Source organism: Magnolia sinica, chromosome 8 (genome assembly GCF_029962835.1).
Source record: "Magnolia sinica isolate HGM2019 chromosome 8, MsV1, whole genome shotgun sequence".
Lineage (NCBI taxonomy): Eukaryota > Viridiplantae > Streptophyta > Magnoliopsida > Magnoliales > Magnoliaceae > Magnolia > Magnolia sinica.
The window spans coordinates 89,300,978-89,328,454 of NC_080580.1; the positions used below are offsets into that span (position 1 = coordinate 89,300,978).

A 27,477-nucleotide genomic window follows, 5' to 3' on the forward strand; every position below is an offset into this window, starting at 1 on the left:
GAGGAGCCTTCATCTTCGATGCTGGTTTTAGAAGAGGTCAAGCTTCAGCCATATTTTCATCAAACGAGATAAAAAAGTTAAGTAAAGTCCAGAAGAAACACATCAAAACGAATAGAAGATACCTGTTACGATGGAATCTAGGCCTGCGAGAAGAAGACGCTATGGCTGAAGAAGATTCTTCCAAGACTGCTCTTCCAGACTTAGCGCCCTCAGTTCCTTGATCCGGGCTAAAGCGTTTGCGCCTAACTTCAGCCTTTTTTTAGGGATGTCTTTGTAGAATACATCCAGTCAGACTCAAAAATATTATAGCAAGAGAAGACACATAAAGGACATGCCAAGTCACCTGCTTTAGAGAATGCTCGAGGAACGCGAGGTTCAAAGAGCCCAGGCTCGGCAGTTTCCCAGCGACTGCATGCCCAGAATCACCTCTCTCTCCAGTGCTTGTTAGAGGTAGGAGGGTCGGTTATCAAACAACCACCCTTGTTCCACCAAGCACTCAAAATATACCAGCCGGGCTGCGAAGTATTCGGCTGAACTTGGTATAGATAGAGGAACTCGTCCACAGTCAGTGGGGGCTGCTCAGTCGCGGCCCACAACACTGCACATCCAAACAAGTTCCTCCACCCATTTGAGACTATCTGCCTGGGAGCAATCCTGAGTCGGGAAAGAAAATCCTGAACAATGGGTTGTAGGGGAAGACGCAAGCCACATTGCATGGCAACTTGAAAAATTACGACCATCCCAGGAGGGGGATGGGCAGGATGACCGAGTCCGGGACATGATACCCGACTCTAATCATGTCCAGATCCACCTCAGTTAAAACTGAGGGGACCAAACCCTTCTGTTCATCCTCGGCCTCCCCTTCCTCGGCACCGATTCAACGGTCCTCGCCAATCTCCGCAGAGGAACCAACTCAGTGGTTTCCTCAAACTCTTCATCCTCTTCTTCCGTGTCATCCCGGAAAATAAGGGGTAGGTCTACCAGGGTAGTAATCGTGCCGAAGGACTGCCGGAGTAGGACGCTCACGACGGCCCAAACACTCTTTCGAAAATCGAAAAGCCTCATTGGCATTAATCGCCATCTCCGCCGCAATGAGGGCGATTCCGAGACATTCCAGAGATGCTCGCTTCGTCCTCATCACCGAAAATTCCCTCCCGAGGACTTGAAGAATGCATTGCCATTGAGATTGAAAAGGAAAGGGAGGGAGAAAAACTCACCGGAGAGGCGAAAAGCACACAGACGAGGAGGTAAAAAAGGAGAAAGAAGGACGAGAACGGCGGGAGAAATGGAAACAAGGGAATCGAGCACAGAAGGAGCGGATGGGCGAAAATGCAAAAATCGATCCCGCTCTTCCTTTTATAGCCGCCACGTGGCGGAGGCATTTAAGGAGTCGAATCGATGCCTGCTTTCGACTCCCCTACCCGATATGTGGTGCACGCCGATTGAAGCAAGTAACGCTCGCCACACGTCCAATGCCGATAAGTGGGAAAACGTTTTGACGATCGTCCGCTCGTGCGACCTCGAGCAATGAACCGACGTACGTTAAGAATGACATGAGAAACATTAAATGCTCCATCATAACCTTAGTCTCCAGGGCACACCAACTAAAAACTCATTACTCCTTAATGTCGACATAGCTAACACAAGGAGTGGGGCTTGGTTGTTGGGGGAAAATATGACAAGTCCGAAGACCCGGTTATGGAATGGACCAACTCTACTGACACTGCCAGAAAGTTCGAGGCAACGGGTTGGACCGAGGCAAGAGAAAGCCTAAAGAAGAAACTTAGTTCGGATTTGTAGAAAATGAATCGCGACCTAGACTTAAAGAGTCAAGAGCCATAGGCAAAATATATAAGACGCATAAAGTTGACTCGGCTAACGAAACAGCAACGTCTAAATGGGCCAATTAAGACCCAAATGCTAGAAGTCACCTGACCGACTATGAAACCAACCCATATTAGGCCGGTTATAGTGTCGACTATCAGATTAAGGAAGGATATCGGTCATATGCTGACTCTGTTCCGTCCGACAGAAGGCAAAAAGCTCCATCCTTTTAGCTAGCCGAGACTCGTTTACTACCAGAGTCGATTAAGGCAGAGCCGATCAAGGAATGAGACGGTATAATCCTAAATACCGTTTCGAAAATCCAGTATACAGGTCGATGATCGCAAGAATCTCAGGGTCGGATAAAATCTATAACCATATCAAATCTCCTACGAATTGGGAATAGAATCCCTGCACGGCGAGATCTCCCACTCCTATAAAAAAAGGACATCTACGGGATCAAATTAGGTACGCAGAAAATACCTTAAAAAGACCTTCTTCCTTGTTCATCAACTGACTTAAGCATTGGATGTTCTTTGGCTTTAGCCAGGGTCCCCTTTACACCCTTTTTGGTGCAGGAGAGGAGGAGGAAGAAGATATTGCAGATGCTGCATCAAAAATATCATATATCCATCCTTCACATAGAAGAGTCTCAATTTCGCTTGAACAGTCTCTGTAGAACATGAGCCAAGGGAGCTGAGGTAGGTGAGTTTGCTTTTTGACTGCACACCATGAGCAATAGATGGAGCGGAATTGATTGCAATCATGTAGAGTCGTATGTTTCAAGATCAGTTCAAGAATACATTGGTGAAGATCTGACCATTGATTCATTGTTATATTTAGTTGTCGTCTTCTTCTTCAATCTATTTCTTTTCAACCATCCTTTCTTTTATATTTATATTGGTAACACTCTTTTCCATGACATTTTCTTCTCTTTTTTGCATTACTTCTTCTCATCCATCTTCTCCCTTAGTTCTATGTTTGGATAATTTTTTAAGGGTTTTTAATTTTTGGCCCCTTTTCTTTTTATGCTTTTATTTGAAAGTCTGGTATATGAAAAGGAGATTGATAACCTATAAATTGTATGCGGATTGCCTTGCCTGGAGATGCCCATAAGCTCTCTGGGACCACTATCATGTATTTGTTATATGTGTCATCTATCCATGTTGCCAACTAATTTTACCACATTAATCCAAATATAAGGCAGATACAAAGCTCAGGTGAACCATACCATACCAAACACTACAGGGTGAACCATACCATACAAAGCTCAGGCCTAATGGTTAGGCATGGGCTTAAAAATCAAGCCCATAACAAAATCGGGCAGAGCTTGGACGTAAATAAACGAAAGCCAATGAGCCCAGCGCAGTCCTCCCCGTTACACAATCTCTCACCTCCTACCTTTACCAATATATATATATATATATATATATATATATATAGTATTGCAGGGCTCAAAATCACCAGATAGGGCTGACAATGCTCCACTGCACACCACTTTAAAAAATAAAAAATGATAGAGAAGGATGCATAAAGTAGATTTTTCTTCGATGATACAGGACTTCTTTGGATGCACTTACTTTAAAAAATATTAAATGAAAAATAAATAAATGCACCATTGGGCCTACAATTGAGTGAACGATAACTCAAAAGTAGGGGGAGACTACTATAAAGCTGGAATCAGGTCCCCACTGCTTGGAATCTGGATGCTCTTTGTAAAAGAGGAGACTTGATATAAAAACCTAATCCTTTGGCCCAAAGCTGCTATATATATATATATATATATATATATATATATATATATATATAACCATCAATTTCCAGACCGAACCCGTTGGAATATCATAGATGAGACTTGCCTCTAACCCAGGTTTATGAGAATCAGGTGTGACCTTGAGCTCTATGATGGTTGTTGTGATTTCTGTGTTACTCCATTCCTTGTGCCAGCACATGTTAGGAGGTGATGTTAAAAATCAGGAAGATTCAGAGAGTAAAGTGAGCCACACCACATGAAATAGTGGGAATTGAAATGCCCATGTTAAAACTTTCCAAAGGCCTGCCTGATGTTTATAAGTCATCCAAAACTGTTCATAAGTTGATAATTTTTTTATGATGATGGTTCAATATACATTGCTTCATTTAGTGTGGCCCATTTGAGATTTGAATATGCCTTATTTTTAAAATGACCTTTAAAATAAGCAAGCACAATGGATAAACGAAGTGGAAATAACACAGATATCACAGTGAGCCTCATAGAGCTTACGATAAGAGTAGATTCACACAACTTCTGATTATATGCAATTCGCATTTGATGCCACTTTCCTGTGGCCCGCCATACAGGGAGCACCCTGGGGGAAAGCTCTGTTCATCCATTTCATCGGATCATGTTTTGACGTTAGCCCACTGTCATGAGTGTAGTGTATTTTATATATAGAACTGGTGGGCCTCACAGCTGTTGGGTGTCCCATGTTGGAATTAATGGGGCGGAAGAATGCGGCGACTTTGAGGAGTGGTTTAACTACAGGCTTTCAAGAGCAGCTCCCGAGACATGCGCTGAGTTCCTTGGAAGCTTCATCGCTGACAAGACAAACTCGCAATTCACTAAGGGAGGGAAATGGCTTGTATGGAAATTTGAGGTATGTGGTAATGGTTTATATGGGTTCATTTCTACAATACCTACCTCCACTCTCTTCCATACCAATCCACAATATTCATCCAATTACTACACTATTTGGCCTACCATAGCCATCTGTTTGGTGGCCCACTGGAGCAACAATCTCGATCACCATACATGTTTTCTATGTGTATGATAACAAGGCGCATCCAAATAACAATAGAAAGTACAACCTCTAAGCACACCCTAAGGTTGCATTTGGAAATTGATGAAGAGGTATTTGGAAAAACATGGAAAATGAATTTCGCATTGTGTGGGAAATCTGTTTAAGGCAAATCAGCCTGAAATAAGGATTCCACTCGTTTCTACTAAGAGGAGAAACAAACAGGCTGTATGGTTTGCACTATCCTTTTTTCAGAATCGAATGCCACCCGACCATGGTTAAAAGACTCGGAAACTCGGACTGACTTGTTTGATCTCGAGTCAAGTTGCGACTTTCCTTAGTCAGGGGTGAATCAGCCCAAATCAGTTGAGTTGGGGGTGATTCATGGTGTCAAACTGGATTGGGTCTGACCAAGTCCTCCAAGTTGGCCCCGACTACCCGCCGGGGACTTGTCCAAATCTTAAAACCATGCACCCATCTACAATTTCAAGACACGTGCATACACATACATGTATACATAATTGCCTTCATTGGAGTATACACACATAGACCCATGCATACATCCATGCACCCATGCACACATACATCTATCAGCTCATGTAAATTGTGACCGTTGATATGTGTGATCGTTTTGCTTAGTGCGAACTATTAATTAATGTCATTAATGATTACATGATTTTGGTAGAATATATATATATAAGTTTATTTATAATGCACTCTCTCATCTCATATACTTAAGACCACGTGTTTAATTATTAACTAATCCAAATCTAGCTAACATCAATTATTGACTGTGCATTGAGATTAATCTGATCTTAACTACTAGATTGTTGTTAAAAAATAAAATAAAAATCGAGAACAACCCATTTTTTGTGAGAACCAACCCCACCGTCCGCTTGTGTGTGGTCCACCTGAGTTTTGGATCAGCCTCATTTTTGACCTTATATCCTCTCATGGTCAAGCCAAGATAATGGACGGAGTAGATGTATATCATCGTTAGTGGGACCCACCAGATCTTTTAAAAAAATTAATAAAATAAAAATAAAGATTTTATCTTCCGCAGCCGCCTAACCCACCTTTTCCATTCTTCCTTCCTTTTCGTACAGTAATAGGCACTGAACCCTCCCACTCTTCCGCTTCGTTCTTCACATCCATTAAAAAGGAAGGAAAGACATGAACAAATATTCAATCATATCAAAAGAAGAGAGAGGGAGAGAGAAAACTCTGTAGATCAAGAGAGAGAGAGACTGGAGCAGGGACGGATCATCAGATTTTTGAGGTAGGTGATCTTATCCTAAAGTTTATTATTTTCAGTTAATTATGATGATTATTTATTCTAAAATTTTAATAGAAATATTATTTTCATTGATTATTATGTGAGTAATCCTGCCCATTTATGAATTTTCTATTTTTATATATTTCTGAGAATTAAAATTTAAAATAAATTTCTTATAAATAGAATTATCAAATTCATTTATACATGATGTTTATATTTTTGAATTTAATATTAATTTATTTTTATTGATTCATAAAGTTCAATTTTATTCTAACATCAAATCTGAAATTTAGTTTTAGGTATATTAAACTAAATTAGCTAAATTTAGACTTTAATTCTAATTTAAAATATCTAATTTAAGTTTGTTTGATTAGAATAAATATTAATTGCTTTATTTCTATCCTTTTGAAAAGAGAGAAAAAAATATACAAAATAAAATATATAATTTATCTAAGTTTATATCTTAATTTATTAATTCTTTTTTTTAAGATTAAAAATTAAAAATAAATTATTCCTAAAATTTAAAAAATTAATTAATACGAAAGTAAATTATTAAAAATAGATTAAATTTAAATTAATTTATGAATTTATTTAAATTAGTAAATTTGAATTACTTTTAGAATATTTTTAATTAATAAGTATGTTAGTTATTAAATTTAATCTTGTAATTAATCTGAATATATATATATATATATATATATATATATATATATATATATATATATATATATATATATATATATAAAAATCAAATAAAAAAAAGGTAAGCCAAAAATTTAAATTTCAATAATTTATAATACTTAGAATTAATTATGATTTAAAAAAAATTAATTTAAAATGAAATAAAAAAATAATAGTATCCAAAGTTCAAATTAATAACTTCCTTTAACTTATTAAATTTAGATATAAAAATAAATAATAATAAAATTCTGAATTTAGATTTAAAATAATTAGATTAAAATTTTTAAGATAGATTAACTTAAATTATTAAATAATAATTTAATTACATTATTAATGCTATATTATAGAAATCATTGTAATATTTTTGTTTCTGTAAAGATTAAAAATTCAAATTTTAATTCTAAAATTTTAAAGAGTTAATTAATTTAAATTTAAATGAACTTAAGTTTAAGAAATTTTTTTCAAAATTTTGGAATTGAAGCTAAATTGATTAGATTTCTATATTTTGGAATTATAGTGATTAATGTATATTTAAAAATTTATTAAATTAAAATTTTAATAAAGTATAATATTAGATTTTTAACTTTGAAAAAAAAAAAAATCTTTTCATTGTAGTTCAAAATTTTTGTTTAAATTAAAATTTAAATAATTTATCGATTAAACCTAAATATACATTCTCAATGAATTATAAAAGAGAAATTAAAATTTGTTATAAAATAATCAAGTTATTTCAATATATGTGTGTGTCTGTGTGTGTGTGTGTGAGATAAATAAAATAAAAATTTTAATTTTAGAATTTAGTGAATAAAAATAATAAATATTTTTATGCTAGTATTTAACATTCTTTAAGTAAAAAAATTAATTTAATTAAAGTTAGAATTTAAATAAAATTTCTTGTACATTATTTCACTGTAATTCTTAAATTAAATAATAGTAAAAAAATATTTTATTTAAGTATTTGAATTATTAAAGTTTTAACAAAAAAATATCTAGAATTATTAATTAGAAATAAAATTTTATATTGTTGATATTTTCGATTGTAGAACAGTGATTCATCTTACATACCATATCAGCCCAACAACATGAACAGTAGAAAACCTTGATTGGAAACAGCCATGGTTAAATAGACTAACCTGAAATCCAAACCATTCATCAAATAGACCACTTAGGTGTTATTTTCTTTTGGTAGATGGTGTCCTGAAACTCAACTTCTCACGCATTCAGCGAGTATAAACAACAAGTTAATGCTATGTGTTGCGTCAGTGGGAGAAACTCGTTGAGAGCGTAAGCGTGAGTCAGTTCTAGCATGCGACGCTAAGTAGGTCGTGGGCGTATAGTCTACTCCAGAAATCGACGATCTAAATATCAGGTGGGTAATTCTCCTCCATTTATGAACTTTTTGATTTTATGTATTTTAGAAAATTTATTTATTTATTTATTTATTTGACATAATGACTTCATATTAATATTGTCAAATTCCTTTATACCTAATATCTACTTTTCTAAATTATAGCATTTACTAAATCTGATTAACTTGTAGAGTTAGATTTTAATCTAACTTTTATTTATGAAATTTGGTGTTAAGATTTATACCTTAAATCTGTGTTAAAGTAATTGATTTAAATTAATTGGTTTAAAATACTATTAATTAATTTAATTCTAAATTTTGATTTTTTTTTTTTTTTTAAAAGGCAAAGAAAATAGCTTGATGTTTCAGTAAATTTTAGGAATTGAATTTTTACGGCATCGAATTTCTACACATTTGTATAAAACTTGCATTGTTGTATAGGGATTTAAATAATTAAATTATTTCACTACTGATTTTAGAATAATTCATGAAATGCATTCATCTCTACTGATTATGGAATTATAGAAAAAGAAAGAAAAATGAGGAAATGATTATGGTATTAGCAAGTAGGGCAATCGTCTCCCTTAGGTGAAAGACCCTAAAGCCATAGTAGGGCAATCATGTCCCTTGGGTGAAAGACCCTAAAGCCAGCAAGTAGGGCAATCGTGTCCCTTGGGTGAAAGACCCTAAAACCCGTTGGATCTTTCGGAGTCTTCTTTGTGTACGGTGTATGAGTACAATTGTGTGCACAAACATACATTAGAGGTACAACTGGAGTAGTAGTTTGACCAGCTAACGTATAAATGGGTTCCTCACCACGAGGTACCAGTGTGTGGGCGTTAATATAACGTGACCATACACCTAAGTATGGTGTTGTAAGATATGATGATTATTTAATTTTATTATTGAATTCATGATAGTGTAGCATTCAGTACGTCTTTATGATTCTAGTATTACATTCATGTCATATTTAATATTCAATATTTTGATTTATGTTTTGAATATCAAGAAAGTACTTTTATTATTTATTTATTCGATATAAATATAAAAATTTCAGATTTGGTTGGATAAGATCCCACAAGCGGTTGTGCTCATACCCAAAATAACAGTATTTCAGAGCATCAGAGTTTAGTCAAGGGCAAAGTGAAGTGAAGATCCAATCATTAATTTACTTATCTTTTATTTATACCAATGGAAAAAAAATGTATAATAAGAATTTAGAAGTGAGTTTAGGCTGTAATAGTTAAAGATTGTATTTGATGAACGTTGTTATTGTAATGAGATTAGTTAAGTGTGGTTATAAATGTTTAGTAATAAATCATGACCTAGGATTCGGAGTAGGGTTTGGCCAACTCTTGTCCAAATCTTAAAACCATGCACCCATCTACAATTTCAAGACACCCAAATTTCCCACTATGTAGAATTTTATTCCTAATTCTATTCTGTCACTAATTGGTGATAGTACCTTGTCGTAGGGAGACCGAGACCTGGCCGACTACATGAAAGATCGCAGCTTCCCTTTCAACTTAGAGTCTGTTATGTTCGGGCGGGTCATACAAGGACTAGACTCGATTGAAAGGAATGCACTGATCATCAAGCAAATCATGCGGCAGATCATTACATCTCTCAAGAAGATCCATGACACAGGCATTGTCCATCGGGACATAAAACAGGCCAACTTGGTTGTGACAAGGAAGGGACGGATCAAGCTCATCGATTTTGGGGCAGCAACAGATCTCCGTATTGGCAAGAACTATGTACCCAACCGTGGTCTACTTGACCCGGACTACTGTCCGCGGGAATTATACGTTCTTCCGGAGGAGACACCAAACCCTCCACCAGAACCGATTGCAGCTATCCTTTCTCCGATCCTTTGGCAGGTATATTTAACATCTTGGGGTATTTATACAATGCTTGCATTGAATTAAGTGTCATTGTTCAGACCAGTATCCAATACAGACAGGGCCCACTTTTCAGCTATTCTTATTATTCATTTGTGGTAAGGCTGTCAATCGGTCAGGTTCGGATCTAGTCCTAGTGTTCCCGGATCTGGTTTGATTGAAGTTGGGTCTTGCCGGATCAGGTTGTTTCAGGTCTGGGTCTTTTTTCAGGTATTGGACCTGGATCTGATTGGCTTTCGGGTGCTTTCGGGGACCCATCGGGTCTTCGGATCTTAGTTTCGAGTCAGATTCGGGTAGTGCCCACATCAAAAGAGGACATTTACATGGTCAGCTCACTCGAATTGATGGATTCGATGACACATCCATGTGATAATTTTACAAATTCAAAGTGATAAGGGTTGGCAAACTTCATTTGGATTCTAGAAAATTTAAGAGACCTGGTCCGCACCAGACCCAGCCCCCTTTTTAAATCTGGTCCAAGATGGTGAACCAGGACCCAACTAGACAGTTTTTCTACCAGGTCCAAATGGCAGACCCAAACCCGACCCGATTACTAAACAAGTCTGAGAAATTGGACCAGACCTGTTAACATTAGGTCAGGACCATCAGGTACCCGCGGTCCGGGAGCCAACTGCCAATTGACATCCCTAATTTGTGGCCCTATTAGTGGATGGGTGATGGACCAGAAATCACCTTCGTCGAGCAATTCCCAGCCATCTGATAGTTGGACATTGTCCCCTCGCACATGGACCGTTTGCTGCATTCTGTTTTTAAGCATCCATTTGAGTCCAAAAATCTGATGGCTAGGATTGTCGATGAGGGAGCCCTTCCATTGTTGTTGCATGCATCCAGGGCAAGGGCCATAGAATAGTCTGGATCACTGGAAAGCGTGCAGGCCCCACATGTATGGAATGATGGGCGCAAATGAATTCCGGTAGTTGGATTTTTTATACTTCTCCATTACTTCTAGCTCAACGCTCTTACGGGTGTGTTTTTCTGTGATTTTTACAGCTTAATAGTCCCGATCTGTTTGATATGTATTCTGCCGGAATTATACTCATGCAAATGGCAGTTCCGACATTGAGGTCTTCAGCAGGTCTGAAGAATTTCAATTCAGAAATAAAGAGCGTCGGATACGACTTAAAGAAATGGAGGGAGTACACACGGAAAACGCCGGACTTACGTATACTTGATCTCGACTCTGGTAGAGGGTGGGATTTGGCCAACAAGCTTATTTCTGAGAGAGGATTTCAGAGACGAGGGCGGTTGTCAGCCGCTGCAGCTCTCAGGCATCCGTATTTCTTATTGGGCGGTGACCAGGCAGCTGCTGTTCTTTCGAAACTAAGCTTGACCCAGTGAATTTTGAGGTAATTTACATAGCCATTGTTTCATTATTAGATTTGCATGTGTTTTCTCTTTGTTAGGTATTCCGTTTGATTCTTTACCGCTCTTTTCCGTTGGTGTTGCCTAATCAAACTGTAGTTTTAAATCTCGGTGACTCGAGTTGAAAGTCGGTCGATTCAACTCGGTGGGCGAGATTTCGAGATGAGTCACTAGGAAACTTGCTTGCTGGTTTTTACTCTGCAAAGCAAACACTTATAACCACCATACCGACAACTATGCATATGCTTAGTTCCACTATTTTTTATTCTTCAACTTCCAATTAGTTATTTTAAATATTAGGTCTCCAGTCGAACTGGTTGGACTATAAGTTACGGTAAGGTGGGCCCATGAGCCTCTTGGATGGGTAGGATCATCTGATGGGGGGAGATATTGGGGCATAGCCCACCCTTTGGTGGGCCCATCAGCTCAGTAGCCCAAAAATCTCCCAGATAGGAAGATTCCTAACCCTCTGATCACTGGCGTGCAGATAGATGGAAAAAAGAATCACCCCAACAATTCACATTTATCAGAAAATAGTCCTAACTTCTGAAGTTTAGCAGTCTCCAACCTAGAGATTTTTTTGCATCCTACAGTCATAGTGGGGTCATCAGATCAATGGTCTAAATCACCGACCATGGCGCCAAAAACTTGTTCACTCCCCAAGTATAGGGTTGTGATGTAATAATGAACTCGGTGAGACTGAGTGACACTTGTACGTTACCTGAAACTAGATAGAAATAGAACTAGCCTAAGGTGAAATCTAAATCCAATGTAAAGTGATGAATAATGGTAAGAGATTAATCTAAAACTTAAGAGAAATCAGAAATAAGAAACTAGGGATTCAGAGGATCCACTTGTAAAGATCAGGGGGATTTAGTTGAAGGGTGTAATCATGAAAATTAAATTGAACTTCCTCTGATATAATTTTAAAGAGATGAAAAGTATATGAATTAGAATGGATTCCATTGCCAAACCATGCCCAGGAGACAAAGTCAACAACATAATTAAACTAATTACCAACCAATCAGGTGATTATGAAGGTTAGGAAGGGCACCGACATCCAACCATGCCCAGGAGACGATGGCGAACAACAGGGCTTCCTGACGTCATAATCAAAATAAGGAAAAATAAATACTCAAAGCCATTGCAAACCCATTGTAATTTCAGTCACAACAGACCATTAAAAACTAAAAATATTCTCATAATAAAATTAAATAAAAAACCCCTTCAATCTAAACAAAAGGCACAAGCAACAAGTTCTCCCATCACGCTACAAGCTTCACCTCTTAGCCCTAGCTAAGATGTTTAGCCCAACATGATGGGACTAGATCTCATAAAAGACATAAAATCAAAACAAAGGAGAGAGGAAGAAAAAGAACTTTGTGAACTTCTCCACTCCCAGCTCTCTCTACTCCACGTCCTGTCCCTTTTCTTCTTCCTTCCCTTCTCTTTTTCCACGTCCTGCCCAAGCCTCTTTCTGGTGTGCTGTATTTCTTCTAGGTTTTTTTAGGAAAAATCGCTCGCAGAACCGACTTGCGCACCTCTGTTTCTACGTAGCAAAAATGCAGAAACTGGTTGCGTTTGATCCAAGTTTGGAAGGAAGGATCATCCAATCCACTCAAACCGACCGCATAAGAAGGGTCGAAATCCCCTCTCTCGAAGTTTGGACGGACCAGATCGTCCTTTTGATCTCGAATTTGCACGTCGGATCGTCCGGATTTCTCGGACGTAAATTCTTGTGTAATGCAGGTTGTGATAGCCTCAGCGGGGCCTGTATTCTCTGGATTTGGAGAAATCCATTCCGTCCATTGGATTCTTGGCGGAATTTCGGTCGGATATGGACAGTTTTGGATTGTCTTTAATGCGGCCCACCTGATTGATCGTGCGGTGAAGAATCTGATGCTCAGTGAGTTAATGGCCGCTGTCTAACGTGTCCTAGACCAAGATCACCCAAATCTTGGTCGGGCCCCTCGTCCGGTTCGAATGGACAGTTCGGATTAGGCTTCTGAATTAAGATGGTGGCCCACCGAATTTCGTCCGCGAGTCTCTGTTTGTCCATTCGCAGTGGGCGATTCGTCCGTAGTACCCCATTCTCGACTCCCAGCGTATATACGCCAGATTCCGATCCTGAGATCCTACAAGGAGGATTTTTTTCAACGTACATTTATCTCGTAATGAGCATAACCACAAGATTACCCAAATCACAAAAGCAACATCACCATCACATATCCACTAATATAATCGTTTGAGTACAATCGAAAGGGAAATACATATATAAAATAAATCGAAGCTCCAAAAGATCGCTGCACGCTCCATGCTCAATGCTATCGCAACCTAACATCACTTACACGCATCTGTCGTGCATAAGCTTATGTAAAGCTTAGTGAGTGGTGTAAGTGTGTGCATAAGGTAAGTACCAAGTATTCAATGCAATGACATAATCATACAAAGTTGAAATAAGCGCAAGGTTATGAATCATACGTTATCGAGTAAGCGAAAATATCGACAAGTCCATGAGTCGACAATCTGACTCGGCAATACAGATCAACTATATAAATGAAGAACAATATCAGAATACACGATACGATCAACTATACAAATGAAGAACATTATCAGAATACACGATACATATCAACTATACAAATGAAGAGTCAAAGAGAGTCAAATATCATATGCCGAGAGTACAATGTAATATGTAAATCCCGCTAAGTCCGTCTAAGTCATATAAGTGCAAAAACATAGTAACCCAAAATGCTAACTACTGCGGATGCAATGCAATATGTAGTACGAATGAAATGACCAAGCCGAAGTCTGTGAAGTCGGGATGGTTGTACGTAGTATCGCAAGCTAGGGGTCTATCACGAAGGGCTTCTATCCAAACCAGTCCCATACCTAAATTTAGATAGTCGAACACAATATGGTAACTCCTGATCTCATGTTAGTCGTGCGCCCAACCGAAATCCTGGCCATGCGAAGGTACACAATAATTAGTGCGCACCACCACCGAGTGGATAGTGAATGAAATGGATGTATGAGTATGCAACTCCTACTCAATAAGTCCACATATCGATCGGTTCCTCTTTGGAAAATCACCGAGGTCTATTACACTCCAAACCGATTGCCGCCCCATCGCGCGCAACAAGGTGAGTGGAAGAGACCTCACTATCCACTCGCCAATATCAGGCCCCGCTTGTCGATAGCGGACCCATTCCTCGAGCCGGTCGAATCACCTAGCATTGCCCCCTCCTCTCGGGCGAGTAAGGCCGCACCCCTTCTAACCGACCACGAAACAGTGGGAGACGCGGCCTAACGTATACGGCCCTCATACGCTCATGCATCCACTCGGCCTAAACGTTGGAGCAACCTCTCGGAATTAAGAGGGTTTAGGGACTTGCACCCAGGGATATCTATAGCACCCCATGTAGAATGAATTTCCGGTGTCCCATCCGGCCATCCACGAAATATCTGTGGAGGCTACGGCCCGATGTCGCTAGGGCGTACGGTAATCACAACACATAATGCACGATGCATGAGTCATACAATCCAGTCATGCATTAATTCTCGCGCATACCGTGTACTCATGTGAGACAATCTCTACCTATTAGGGAGTCTCATAACAAAGATGTCTAATGTCATATGTAATGGTCAACCATATCTCATAACAAACATGTAGATGATGCGTATGGGCATGTATTGTGATGCTATGTTGTCACACACTCATAATCGGTATCAATAACTCGCAAATCATAATCGGCCTCGACAATGTGGACATTTAACCAACATTACCCCCAAGGAGTGGCCTACATATAACCTAATATATAGTGGACCCATGGCCTCACAAAGGGCCTGATATACAACACCATGGGCCTCATTCAAGAGCTTAATACACATCACAATGGGCTCCATCGCTTGGCCCTCAAATGTATCACAATGGGCCTCATCACATAAGCCTCATATACATCACATAGGTCACGATAATCGGCCTTAGCAATCGAAATCGGTCTCGACAATCAAAATCGGCCTCAATACTTGGCCTTGACAATCAGATTCGGCCTATACAATCGGCCTCGACAAATCGAAATCGTCATTCAGAATCGGCAGTCGGTCACGATAATCGGATCGATCGATAATCAAAATCGGCAAATCGGTCATGACAATCGGCCTCGATGAGAAAGGGTCGAACAAGGCCTAAGGGAAGGTTACAATGTGGACATCCAACCATCATTGCCCATCAATGTGGACATCTAACCAACATTGCTCCCAAGGATTGGCCCACATAAAAGATTCATACACAACGTAGCGGCCACACATTCATCACATTGGGCTTCGCCCATGGGCCTCAAATACATTGCAATGGGCCACAACCCATGGGCCTCGAATACACACTAGGTGGGCCCTGCACATGGGCCTCAAATACATAACATGTGGGCCGCAACCTATGGGCCTCAAATACAACAAGTGGGCTGCAACAATGTGTTGCACTAATGGGCCATAAAATATATCAAGGTGGGCCTGACGAATGGGCCATAAGATACATCAAGGTGGGCCCGACGAATGGGGCTTGGATTACATCTAAAAATCATTTCAATAGTTGTATGTGCAATATGTATATCACTGTACACTATCATTCAATGGGGCACAGGCCCACTAATGATGATCAGCACTGTTCAAATATTGCCCAGGTAAATCAGCACCATCCAAACATTTCCCATGTAATTTGGCACCATCCAAACATTGTTCAGTGCCATCCAGCACTGTCTGAACGGTGAGGATGAAACAAATACATTACGTGGGCCGTAAGGTGGATGGACGGTTTGGGTCCAACATATACAATACGTGAGAGGGTCCCACCGTCCCAAACAATGGATGGTGTGGATAGAACATAAACACCAGGGTGGCCCATCCCTGATGGATGGACGGTATGGATGAAATCCATACATCAGCTGGGTTCCACCGTCCAACCATCTGGACAGTGTACAAACACCAGCCAATCCCCTCCAATCAGGTGGGTTTCCAAGTGGGGCCCACCTTATGTATTATATAATATAATATATACATATATAGATATTATATATACATATATATTATCTCTTCTTTTGAATCTGCCACGTCCAGGGATATATATACAGCAGATATATATCATATATACATATATTATATAATATAATATTATAATATAAAATAGGTGAGAGGTATGCCACCGTCCCACCGTACAGTAATTGGACGGTGAGGATGCAACACATTCATCATGGTAGGCCCCACATCTAGGTAATGGACTGTGTGGATGAAACAGATGGACGGCGTGGGATGAACTACAAAAACCATGTGGGCCACGTCCACGGAACCTACTGACAGCCGTACAACAGCTTTGAGCTGCGTGGACCCACAACTTGCTGACGAAATTTGCAGTGGGTCCCACCATCAGACAGCTCGAATGGTTTGGATTAAAAATTGATGGACGGTGTGTACAAGCACGTACATCAGAAGGGGCCCCACCGTCCAAGGTCTGGACGGTGTGGCAAAACACTTGCATCAGAATAGTGCCACGTGTGCACTCAACACGTCATCAAGTGGCCCCACATTCCATGCAAAGAACAGGTGGTGTTCAACGTACATCACAATAACACCCCACCATTGCTGCTGGACGGTGCAAGATCAGGCCATCCACCAAGTAAGCTCCACACGCGTGGATGCAAGGCATCCACCAAGGTGGGTCCCACCCTATGAATGGACGGCAGGGTTAACAGATACATCACGGTGGCCCCTGCACAGACGGTGCAAATGAAATCCATACAACATGGTGGGCTATTCCACCATCTATACACAGTGTAATTAAAATACATACGTCCTGCGGTGTCCCACGCCCACGGACTGGACGTGAGGTGTCCCGCAACCACCGTCCAGATGATGGATGGTCTGGATGGCGTGGATATAAAGCATACTAGAACTAGGCTAAGATGAAATCTAAACCAAATAGAATTTAAGGAGTAATTGTGGAGTAATTATCTAATAACTTAAGAAATTCAGAGGAAGAAAAACTAGGGATTCAGAGGATCCACTTGTAGGGATCAGGGAGATCTTATACCTGCTTTAGAAATCATAGAAATTAACTAGACTTCCTTTGATATAGTTTTCAAGAGGTGAAAGGTATATGAATTAGAATGGATTCCATCATCAAACCATGCCTAGGAGACAAAGCAAACAACAGAATTAAACTAATTACCAACCAATCAATAATGCATGAAAGTTAGGAAGGGTACTATCATCCAACCATGCCCAGGAGACGATGGTGAACAACAGGGCCTCCTGACGTCATAAACATCAAAAGGGAAAAAAATACTCAAAGCCATTGCAAACCCATTGTAATTTCAGTCACAACAGACCATTAAAGACTAAGAAAAATATTCCTTTAATAATCAACTAAATCAAATTCAGTTTATGAATTAAAGGCACAAAGCAGAATCTCCCATCTCGCTACAGGCTTCACCTCTTAGCCCTAGCTAAGAGGTTTAGCCACACATGAATGGGCTAAAAATAAACAAAAGAAATATAAAGGAAAAGAAGAAAACCGGCTGCCTCTGTCTCTCTCTCACGTTCCAGCCACGTCCCAGCCTCTTCTGATGCCCAAAGCTTCCCTTTTCCAGATGCCTCCACGGCTGCTCATGTTCCAAAGATTGGATGATCCCCTTTCTCCCTCTTCATGTTCCCTTTTATAGACAAAAGAAAAACTAGGCCAGTGGGATGGAGTGCGTCCCCAGAGGCGTGAGTCGGTGGCCTCTTTTACGCAGAAGAGTCTGCATGCGAAAGGAAACCAACTCACTTGCGTTTGGCCCGATCTTGGGACGATGGAGCAGCTGAGTTTGAGATCTGAGCCGTTCAGACTCCTTGGTGATGGAAGGCGGCCCCATTGGAAGACTTTGAACGGTTCAGATCAACGAACCGACCATGATCTTGATCGTGGAACGGCCTGGAAGTCCCGGTTTTTCCGGACGCGGAAAACAGAGTCTGCGCAAGGATGGGGTCGCTGTTGAAGTCGGTGGGGCCCACTTCGATCTTATTTTGAGAAATCCATTCCGTCCACCGGATTACTCTCGAAATTTCGGTCAGAAATGACTGCTTTTGGATTGCTTTTAATGCGGTCCACTGAATTTTTCATTTTACCGTCCATCTTCCGTTCCACTGAGATCTTCACACAACTGCTTGCAAGGTGGCAAACGGACACCTATATGTTGGTCTTGGCCGTCCAAAGGATCGAATAGACGGTCCAAATCTACAGTTTGAACAATGTATGGGCCCCACAACTCAAAATTGGATGGAGCTCTGTTTGCGCGCTGGCGAGAATTTGAATTGGAGAGGGAGACGTCCCTGTCTTGCCATGCACGTCTTAGTGCAAAAAGTGTACTATGTACACTGTATGGTGATTATGAGAAATCCACACCATCCATCTTGTTCCTCATTTCATTTGAGCCGTGGGGCCGAGTTAAAGAGTATCCGGACAGCGGGTGGGCCCTAAATCAGGGTTTTATGGACTGATCTGTTAGTTCAGCCACTTTTACGAGGATCCAATGGCTGAAATTTGACGTGTACGGTTGGTTTTTGGTCCTCGAACCATGTATAAAGTTTCGAGCCAAACAGATGATGGAAACCCAGTGATCTTGCATTCTGGCTGACTTTTAAGCCGCTTGAGCTTCAGTTTCTCAATTTTCGTGGATCCCTGGCGTGTAATTCCGTTGATCTTGGTCCACTGGAGTCCGTCCCTTGCCTTGGTGCATTCTGAACGTTAAATCCGTGCTTTTAGCATCCCGATCCAGTCTCAGCTCGCAATTCCACCTTGCAATACAAACATGATTAAAATGGGCTATTCAACGGTACCATGTTTATAAATCCAGGCAATAACTGGGTCTGATATGCAATATTCGACCCTCAACAAACTCGGGACTTGGTGTATGGAAGTCGAGTGCCGAATTCGGGGCATCACGGAAGCTGCTGGATGGCGTGGATATAAAGCATACCTAATGTGGGTCCCATATGTACGCCAGGGGGTGGTACACACGTGTGAACGGAAGGACGGACAATGTGGACGCAGAATACAGACATCCAAGGTGGGCCACGTCCCTACTGGACGTCCATTTGATGGACGGTCTGGGTACAAAACATATGTCATGCTAGGGTCCACGTCCAGCCCCGCCTGGATGGTGGAGGCCAGGACAAAATACATACATCTCATGGGCCCCATGGACTAGGCAGTCATGGGTACAACACATGCGTCAGTGGGCTCCACCATGCTGATGGATGGCTGGGATAAAAATACATGCATCTGGTGGGTCCAGCACCATACCAGGGTTGCTCAACGGTGTGGATTCAACACACACGATTGGTGGGTCCCACGTCCAGCACCATCTTTCAAGGTGGGTCCACGTTCCAACACCAAAAGAGAATGAGAGAGAGAAATAGAGAAAAAGGAGGAAAGATCGGTGGAAATAGGAGGGACCCCGCTACTATGGGCCCCTCTATACAACACATACATCAAGATGGGTCCCACATGTGTGGGCCTTCGAATCATAAATCAAGTAATAAAATCACCCACCTAAGATCTCTTTTCTTTCTTCCGCCAATGCGATCTAGAGCTCGAATGGGTGTGATTCAACGGTTGAGATCGGCTTTGAAGGATTGGCTTAGATGGTAGGGAGTGGGCCACACAAAGCTCCTCCCATGGAGAGCCATGGACGTGGGGTGCTCTCATGGTGCTTGGGAGAGAAAAATGAGAGAGAGATGAGAGAGAGAGAGGATGTAAGAAAAAGAGGGATGGGTGAGTGATGGGGTGAGTGATGGGTGAGTGATGGGTGTACTTGAAAAGGGATGGGTGGAGAGAGGGAGAGTTGACTTTGGGTTGCTTTTTGGGTAAGGTGACATGTACTTGATTGATTTGACCTATTGTAGAGATTCTCTCGGTATTGCAACGCGCGCCGTTTTCCTCGAACTGAACGCGGGCCCACATCTCCTGGACCGGGTCTCGCCTTGGCGCGTAATATGCGGCGTCAGAACCGCGGCGACGGCGCGGTCGCAAGGGTATAAGTTTCGAGTCGATCCGACTCTGATATACGGGACACGACTCATGATCGGGCGCAAACGCCGATACTAGATCGCGGGTCGCCGAATTCGACTGAGAGGACCGTGGAGGCTTATAGAACAGTACGGTTAGGCTTCTGAATTAAGATGGTGGCCCACCGAATTTCGTCCGCGAGTCTCTGTTTGTCAATTCGCAGTGTGCGATTCGAATTTCTGAATCCGTTCGGGATTATGCGGGATAGTGCTTTTTGAAATCTTTTTCTGATTCGGTACAAAGCAGGCGTACTTCTGCTGTGTACACAAGCTACATGAAGTGGGGCCTACCTTGATGAGTAGGAGAAATCTGTTCCGTCCATCCGGTTTCTCCATCTAATTTAAGTGGTTGAGTCCAAAATTTGAAGCATATCCAGCAATCATGTGGCCTAAAATTTAATGGTTGATCTGTCCACTGGCGGCTTTTGCGATTCTTGAGCATTAAATCCATTCTTTTAGCATTCTTTTCAATCCAAGCTCTTAAATGATCTTTCATTCTTGACTTCCTGAGGGCTACTTGAGCATCATTTTCTCGATCTTCTTGGATCCTTAGTGTGCAAATCTGCCGATCTTGGTCCCCTGGAGTCCGTCCCTTGCCTTTCAGACCGTTAAATCCATGCTTTTAGTACCCTTTTCCAGTCCAGACTCGTAGATACGCCCTGCATCACAAACATGATTAAATCAGCCCTTAAACGGAATTATGCTTGTAGATCCAAGTAATAATTGGGGTCTAATATGCAATATTTGACCCTCAACACAACATGCATGGATTCCCACACCTCAGTAACTATAAATCTGCTATGATCATAACCCTTGGAGATGGTTATCAAGATCGTGTATTTAGGTTGGAAGTTCTTCTCTTATTTAACATACGAATTCACTGAAATCGTGGCCTTTGATGCAGTAACAGTAAAGCAAGGCGCACCATTGCAGGGACGGGCAATTCTAATACCCCCAATCAGCACACTTTTCTTTTATTAAGGCCACGTGGCAGAAGATAAGCATGCTTATCATGTTTACCCAAAGTGACCATGATCACTTGATTTTCCAGGTTAGTGAAAGTATCATTGAAAAATCAATTAAAATGCTCAAAAAATGGATTAGTGGAAAGTAACACTCTTGTAAGCGTAAGGGGTGGGTGTAAATGGTGGATTCATTTCTTGAATAGGGAGTTATTTTGATACTCTAGCAGGTCTGATGCTTGATACTCAGGCTCAGAGATTATACACGTGGCTTATATTAACTCAAAGTAAACTGACTAAATTGTGCAACCCACTGGTGCTAAGTTGGTCCCAAAATCAGATCGGTTGAATAATCCTAACCTCAGGCCTGCGGACACTTGTTTGTTGAAATAGGACCATTGGATATTTTTCATTTTTGGTTGTCCAATAAATGTCCATGAATTTTACAGTCAGATAATGATGCAGGCTTCACACGGGTGGGGCCCGCCTCACATGAGCCACCTACCCCAAGTGTGCTCCGGCATCCCACAGGCCACCCCACTCGAGTCTGGTGTGAAAATGCTACTCCATTAATCAACGCTCCGATGCCAATTTGATGCAGTACAATTAACCAATTGTTCTAAAAGCGTGAATTGATAGAGCATGGCGAATCAATCCATTTATCTCAAAGCCTAAGCCCCACATCCTATGGGTTAGGACCTCGGCCGAACCCCCTTCATGGGTCCCACTTCACATGGGTTCCACTTCACACAAGCCACCTGCTTCACATGGGTGGGGCCTACCTCACACGGGCCGCCCACACCAAGTGTGCCTTGCATCGCACAAGTCACCCCACTCATGTATGGTGTGAAAATGCCCGTGCATTAGATAATCAGATACGCATAATTTTGGTTCACGATACATTGAAACTGGGACCCATAATTTTACAGTTTATTTTGAACTACCTGATGTGCATATGCAATTTCAAGTATTTTCTAAATGCCTGTGTATCATCCATCACACTCTGCTAGAGTATCAAAGTTTTTCTCTTCTAAAAAGATAACAAGTGAACAATGGGTGCTTCCGCGACATGGTCTTTAACAGCGGTTACGGATTGCGGACCAAAACTGCTATGACTCGCCCTGACTCAGTTCCATTTTGGTCTAGTGACTCATTGCAGACCAAAATCGAGACAATGACCTGAGTCAACTCAGTTTTGGACTCGGGAACTTTTGGAAGGAAAAGAAAGAAAAATTCTCATCAGTGCAAAACTCTTCCGTACGAATTGGATGCAGCTCATGTAGCTATTTTCCAGCACTTGAAAAAGGCATAAAGCATCAGAGCCGTTTGTTTGCATCCATCACCCCATTAAATTCTACTAAGGTCGAATGGACGTCCATGGAAGATTGCGGCAGCAAAATCCGTAAGTTTTTAGTACATATTTCTATATATTCATGGTGTAGTTGAATGTGATTGATGAAAAAGGCAATTTAATGCTAATAAGAGTTCCTATTTATTTTTATCATTTTTCTTGAAATGATTTTACTTGTTATAGAATGATTTTTCATGGACTGATTTTGGATCAATCTTATATTTGTTTTTTCTCTTCGTTTATGTTTGTGTGACCTTATGAACAGATTTGAGGGAGAAAAAACATTATGGTGGGCCCTATGAATGTTTTAACAGTGGGAATCATTGTCCCCACTGCTATTTGTGATGTGGTCCACTTGAGATTTGGATATGACTCATTTTTGGGCGCATGCTCCAAAATGATCTCGCCAAATGTATGAACGGTGTAGATGTAATAAATATATCATAATGGGGCCCATAGAACGTTGATCTTCTGCCGGACTTTTCTGTGTGCCCCCACATACATACACCAGCGAGGTTGCTGGTGTGCGGTACAACAGCTAATCCACTGGATTGAATTACACTGAGTGGAATTACAGGATATGTGACAGATTTTCAATTCTGAAAGTTGGGGACGAAGGTGAAGTGATCCAGACCATTGGTTTGTTGTGTTCCGCTATGTATTGGCTATGCCTTGAGAATTTCTTCAGTTGAAATTAAAACATGGCCTACGAATAGATGGTTCAAGGAGAGAAATCAAACAATGGTGCAGATTCAACCTGGAAAGGTCCTGATGTTGCTGGCTGGGATCTTTCAATCTTGGAGGTTTTTGGGCTTGCTCTATCAGAGGTGGAACTGATCAAGGGACTAATGGTCTGGTTTATCGAACTGTGGGGCCCTTATCTGAATTCAAAAACCGTGTATGTTTTGCAAAGATGAGGGCGGCATATGCTCCATTCACAGTAGGATTCGACAGGTCAACGGTTTGGATCATCAAACCGTGGGCCCCACTTTCCAGAATTGAGAAAGCGTGTGCTATGCAAAGATAAAGGGCCACATATCATACTAGTTTCGCTGGAGGGTTCTATTTTTGACTGATTGATAACTTTCGATTTGCGCACGTGTGGATCCAAAAGCTATTGATCTGTTGGCCCAAGCCCCATAATCGCTAAATTGGAAGATCCTGGCCGTCCGAACATTGGCCTTTTTTCCATTGAATGTTAGAGTATGCTAATTCAATTCAACGGTGCATCTAATCCCGTGGTTTCCATCCCATGGCTCACTGGTAGACAGTCCGTTTCTACCATCGGGTCATGGGTTCGTGTGCTATGTGGCGCGTGTCTAAAGAAAGAAAAACGAAAAAAAAAAAAATCCCGAGAAAAAGGTCGGTTGCTCTCGGAACGTCACTTCAATCCAACGGCCAAGTTTTTTTACACAACTAGGTCCAATGAACAATCCGATCCATCTATTTGTTACGACTCACGGTGAATTGATAATGCCAAATAAGTGATGGGGTAGTCCTACGATTTACCACTGACAGTGACAGTGACCTATAAAAATTTGGGTTGTGTTGTACGGCAACCACTTGCTGAGCATCGCCGAGGTCGAATTAGCTTATTAACAAGATGGTCTGAGTGTTGCCTGCAATTCTTATATTTAAATAACTCTTTTGGTTAGAAGCTTTTATTCTTTCCAAAATATAACAAATCCTTAAATCACCATTCACAGGATTTTGGTCAATTTTATTCATTATTTGCCATTAATCTGAGGGGACTCCTCGCTCTAATACCAACGCAGGGATGAATGTGATAAGGTCGATCAATCTTCCTCAAGGAGATAATTACTCCAAGTCCACAGAGCTTCTCTGAGAAGCTGAACTCCTCACAACGTGGGAAGAAGTTTCATAATCAAACTCCATGAAAAACGTGACTTAATAAAAATGATAAACTTATTTTTTATTGACATTCATGATTTCTACTGGACTTCTTTAAAAACGTGACTTGTAAATTTTCATTTTCTATTGCGTTCTTTGACTCGGTGTAAGATTAATGGACGTCATGAAAACCTGCCGAGCTGGATCATGAGCCGTCCAATCCTGTGAATAAGGAAGACTGAATCAATATCCCAGGACAGTGGCGAAGAGCGCCACCAGGAACATTTTCTTGGAGATCCCGAACGCCTCCTCGATTGCATTCATTTTCTGGGCTTTCCGCACCAGCCCGATCGCCGGAAAGGTGTCCTTCTGCGTGATGTTGTAGCTGTAGAAGGCAATGTTAAGGAGGAACCATCTCATGAATGTTCCAAAGAAACTGATATCAAGGAAGAACCATGTCATGGATATTCCAATCAGGTAGGGCCAGTAGCAAGCCACGAACTCCTTGCAGACCAACACATACGATTTTCTCATCCCGGTTTCAACTTCAGTAGCCTGTATATCGCTCTCAAGGACCTTCTCCATGTCAGCCACCGCCTTCTTATCGTCCCCCTTTCCAATGAACCGGTCTGTCTCCGGCATCTTCATCCGCCAATAGTATGTCAGAACAGCTGGAATCGCCCCTAACAAGAGAACAATCCGCCAGACGAAATCACCTTCCAGCTGTGTCAACAGTACGTGGTTGGTAACAAAGCTTAGTGGTGGGTAGTACACACAAAATGCCATGGAGACGCACATCGCGACGGACCCCGTCACCATAATCCCAGTTCCTTGCATCGCGCTTATGGCAGCAATCAACCCACCCTGCATCTTTTGGTTGGTGTACTCCGACACGATGACAGCCGATAGGAGGTAGTCACCACCAATGCCGAATCCAAGCCAGAAGCGGAAGAAGCATAGACAGCTCATTGCGGTCTTGGCGGTGGACCCCATTGTGAAGGCGGATGCGATCGCAGATCCAACCATCGTAACGAGCTTGATACCGTACACCTTCTTCCTCCCAAGCTTGTCTCCAAGCCACCAGAAAAACAGCTGGCCGGCGAGTGTCCCACACAGCGCTACGCCGGAGATTGCATTGTTGACATTGTCTGGCAGGGTCCCTGGATTTTGGATCGTTGGATTGTAGTAGTAGAGGCGGCCTATCTTCTTAATGACGGCTGTGATGCTGAAGAGGTAGTAGGCGTTGGTGAAGAACCCCATCCCGGCGATCTGTGTGAAATGGTAGAGCTGGGCCTTTTCATTGTCGAGCGCCGAGAAGACGGCGATCATACCTTGTGGTAGTAACATTGCTAACCAATCTCAACCGTCCGATCGTCCGACTGAGCGTCGCCAAATGGGTGTTGAGGATTGTGTGTTAGAGATGGAATGGTGGTGTTGCATAGGGCGGGTTTCTGTTTTATCTGGATTGCGTATGGGAGAGGAGTGGCTAAATCCACACGTGTTGGAGACATACACATCTCCACACGAGTGCATCTGTCTCTCTGTTATACATTTGTGAGATCTTAGCTCTTAATCAGGTGATCTACAATATTGTTTAGATCTTCTGGAATAAAATTCAGGTCATTTTATAACTAAGTGGGCCATATTATATTGAAAAAAAATGAATGGCTACAAAGAAGGAAATTTCAACCGTCAAATTACTTTGCAACTTGTGGCCCACTTGAAGAAATGAATAGTTTTGAGTTTTCAGAAAGAAGAACTAAGGATTATTTTCAACCTTATGAAAAAATCAGATCTCATACACGTAAAAATCAGATCTCATACACGTGTCTCATATTTGCACGCGTGACCACATATGGATGATACGGCATATACCGTCGCGTGTGGAATTAGCGAACTTGGTGTTTGGAAGTTCTGGCTGTGATTTAAACAAGAAATTCACTTTGGAAGTAACGGCTTTTTTGAAAAGTCGTTACCAACAAGAAAATGGTCTTTAGGACGCGGATTTCCTGCTATGTGGGGCCCACCGTGATGTTTATGGGAAATCCACCCCGTCCATTGGTTTTTTATTTTTTTCCAGATCATGTAAGGACATAGACCCAAAATGACCCAAATCCAAATATCAAGTGGCTCGTACGGCAGAGGATTGAACGTCTACAGTTGAAACATGCGTGGACCACATAAGTTATAAAATCAGGCTATTTTTTGTGTTTCCAGTTCATACTAATAGTAATGACCATATGAACGGTATGGATGGTATATAAACATCATAGAGGACCCAGCGAGATTTCAACGGTAGGAATTTACCTGCACAGGGTTTTCAAGACGTGCAGCCTAGATGAGTTGGTAGGGGTAGTATAGTGTATGCGAGTGATCCAGGTCCAAGCCTTGGAATAGTGTTGCCTTTCAAAGAAACGGGACACTGTGGAGCCCACCGTAATTTATGTTTTTTAATCACACCGTTCATCCGTTTTGACAGTTCATTTTAAGGCATGAGCCTAAAATGAGCTGGCAAAACGAAACAACGGTGTGGATAAAACACACACATCACAGTGGACCCTACAGAGTCTGATCATCAGGGATATCAGTGATGTTGGGGTTACCACGCAATCCGCTTGGATGGGGGACCATGGATCAGTGATCGAGACCGTTGATCTGACTAGGCAAATAGCATCATAAGTTCCTGCCCTTCAGACAATTCCCATGTACATGTGGGATTATGGATCAGTGATCCAGATCGTTGATCTGGCTAGGCAAACAGCTGATGGTAACTGCCTCAGAAATCTTCAACATCGGAAGTACTTATCATTCTATGTGTAATTTGAATTACGTATATTCCACATATGCAATTTCTAAGTAATTTCTAAGTGCATGTGTATCATCCATCACACTCTGCCAGAGTATCAAAGTTTCTCTCCTCTAAAAAAGATTACAAGCGATCTGAGTATGGTACATTCATGATAGGGGACCATCAGATCAATGGCTTTGATGAACCAACCATGGGCCACACACCAGGGAAAT

The 27,477-nt window shown here is 41.3% G+C and overlaps 1 protein-coding gene and 1 pseudogene across 1 annotated transcript; one reads left to right on the forward strand and one right to left on the reverse strand.

Annotated features, from left to right (window-relative positions):
* Positions 1-25,803, reverse strand: part of LOC131253638 (low affinity inorganic phosphate transporter 8-like) — a 79,908-nt pseudogene extending 54,105 nt beyond the window's left edge.
* LOC131253728 (serine/threonine-protein kinase STN8, chloroplastic-like) lies at positions 1,120-11,657 on the forward strand. Its single transcript, XM_058254865.1, has 4 exons — positions 1,120-1,247; positions 4,277-4,460; positions 9,382-9,786; positions 10,819-11,657. Exons 1-4 carry the CDS (start codon positions 1,120-1,122, stop codon positions 11,164-11,166), a joined length of 1,065 nt encoding a protein of 354 aa, XP_058110848.1. The 3' UTR covers positions 11,167-11,657.
* Positions 25,804-27,477: the final 1,674 nt, after the last annotated feature.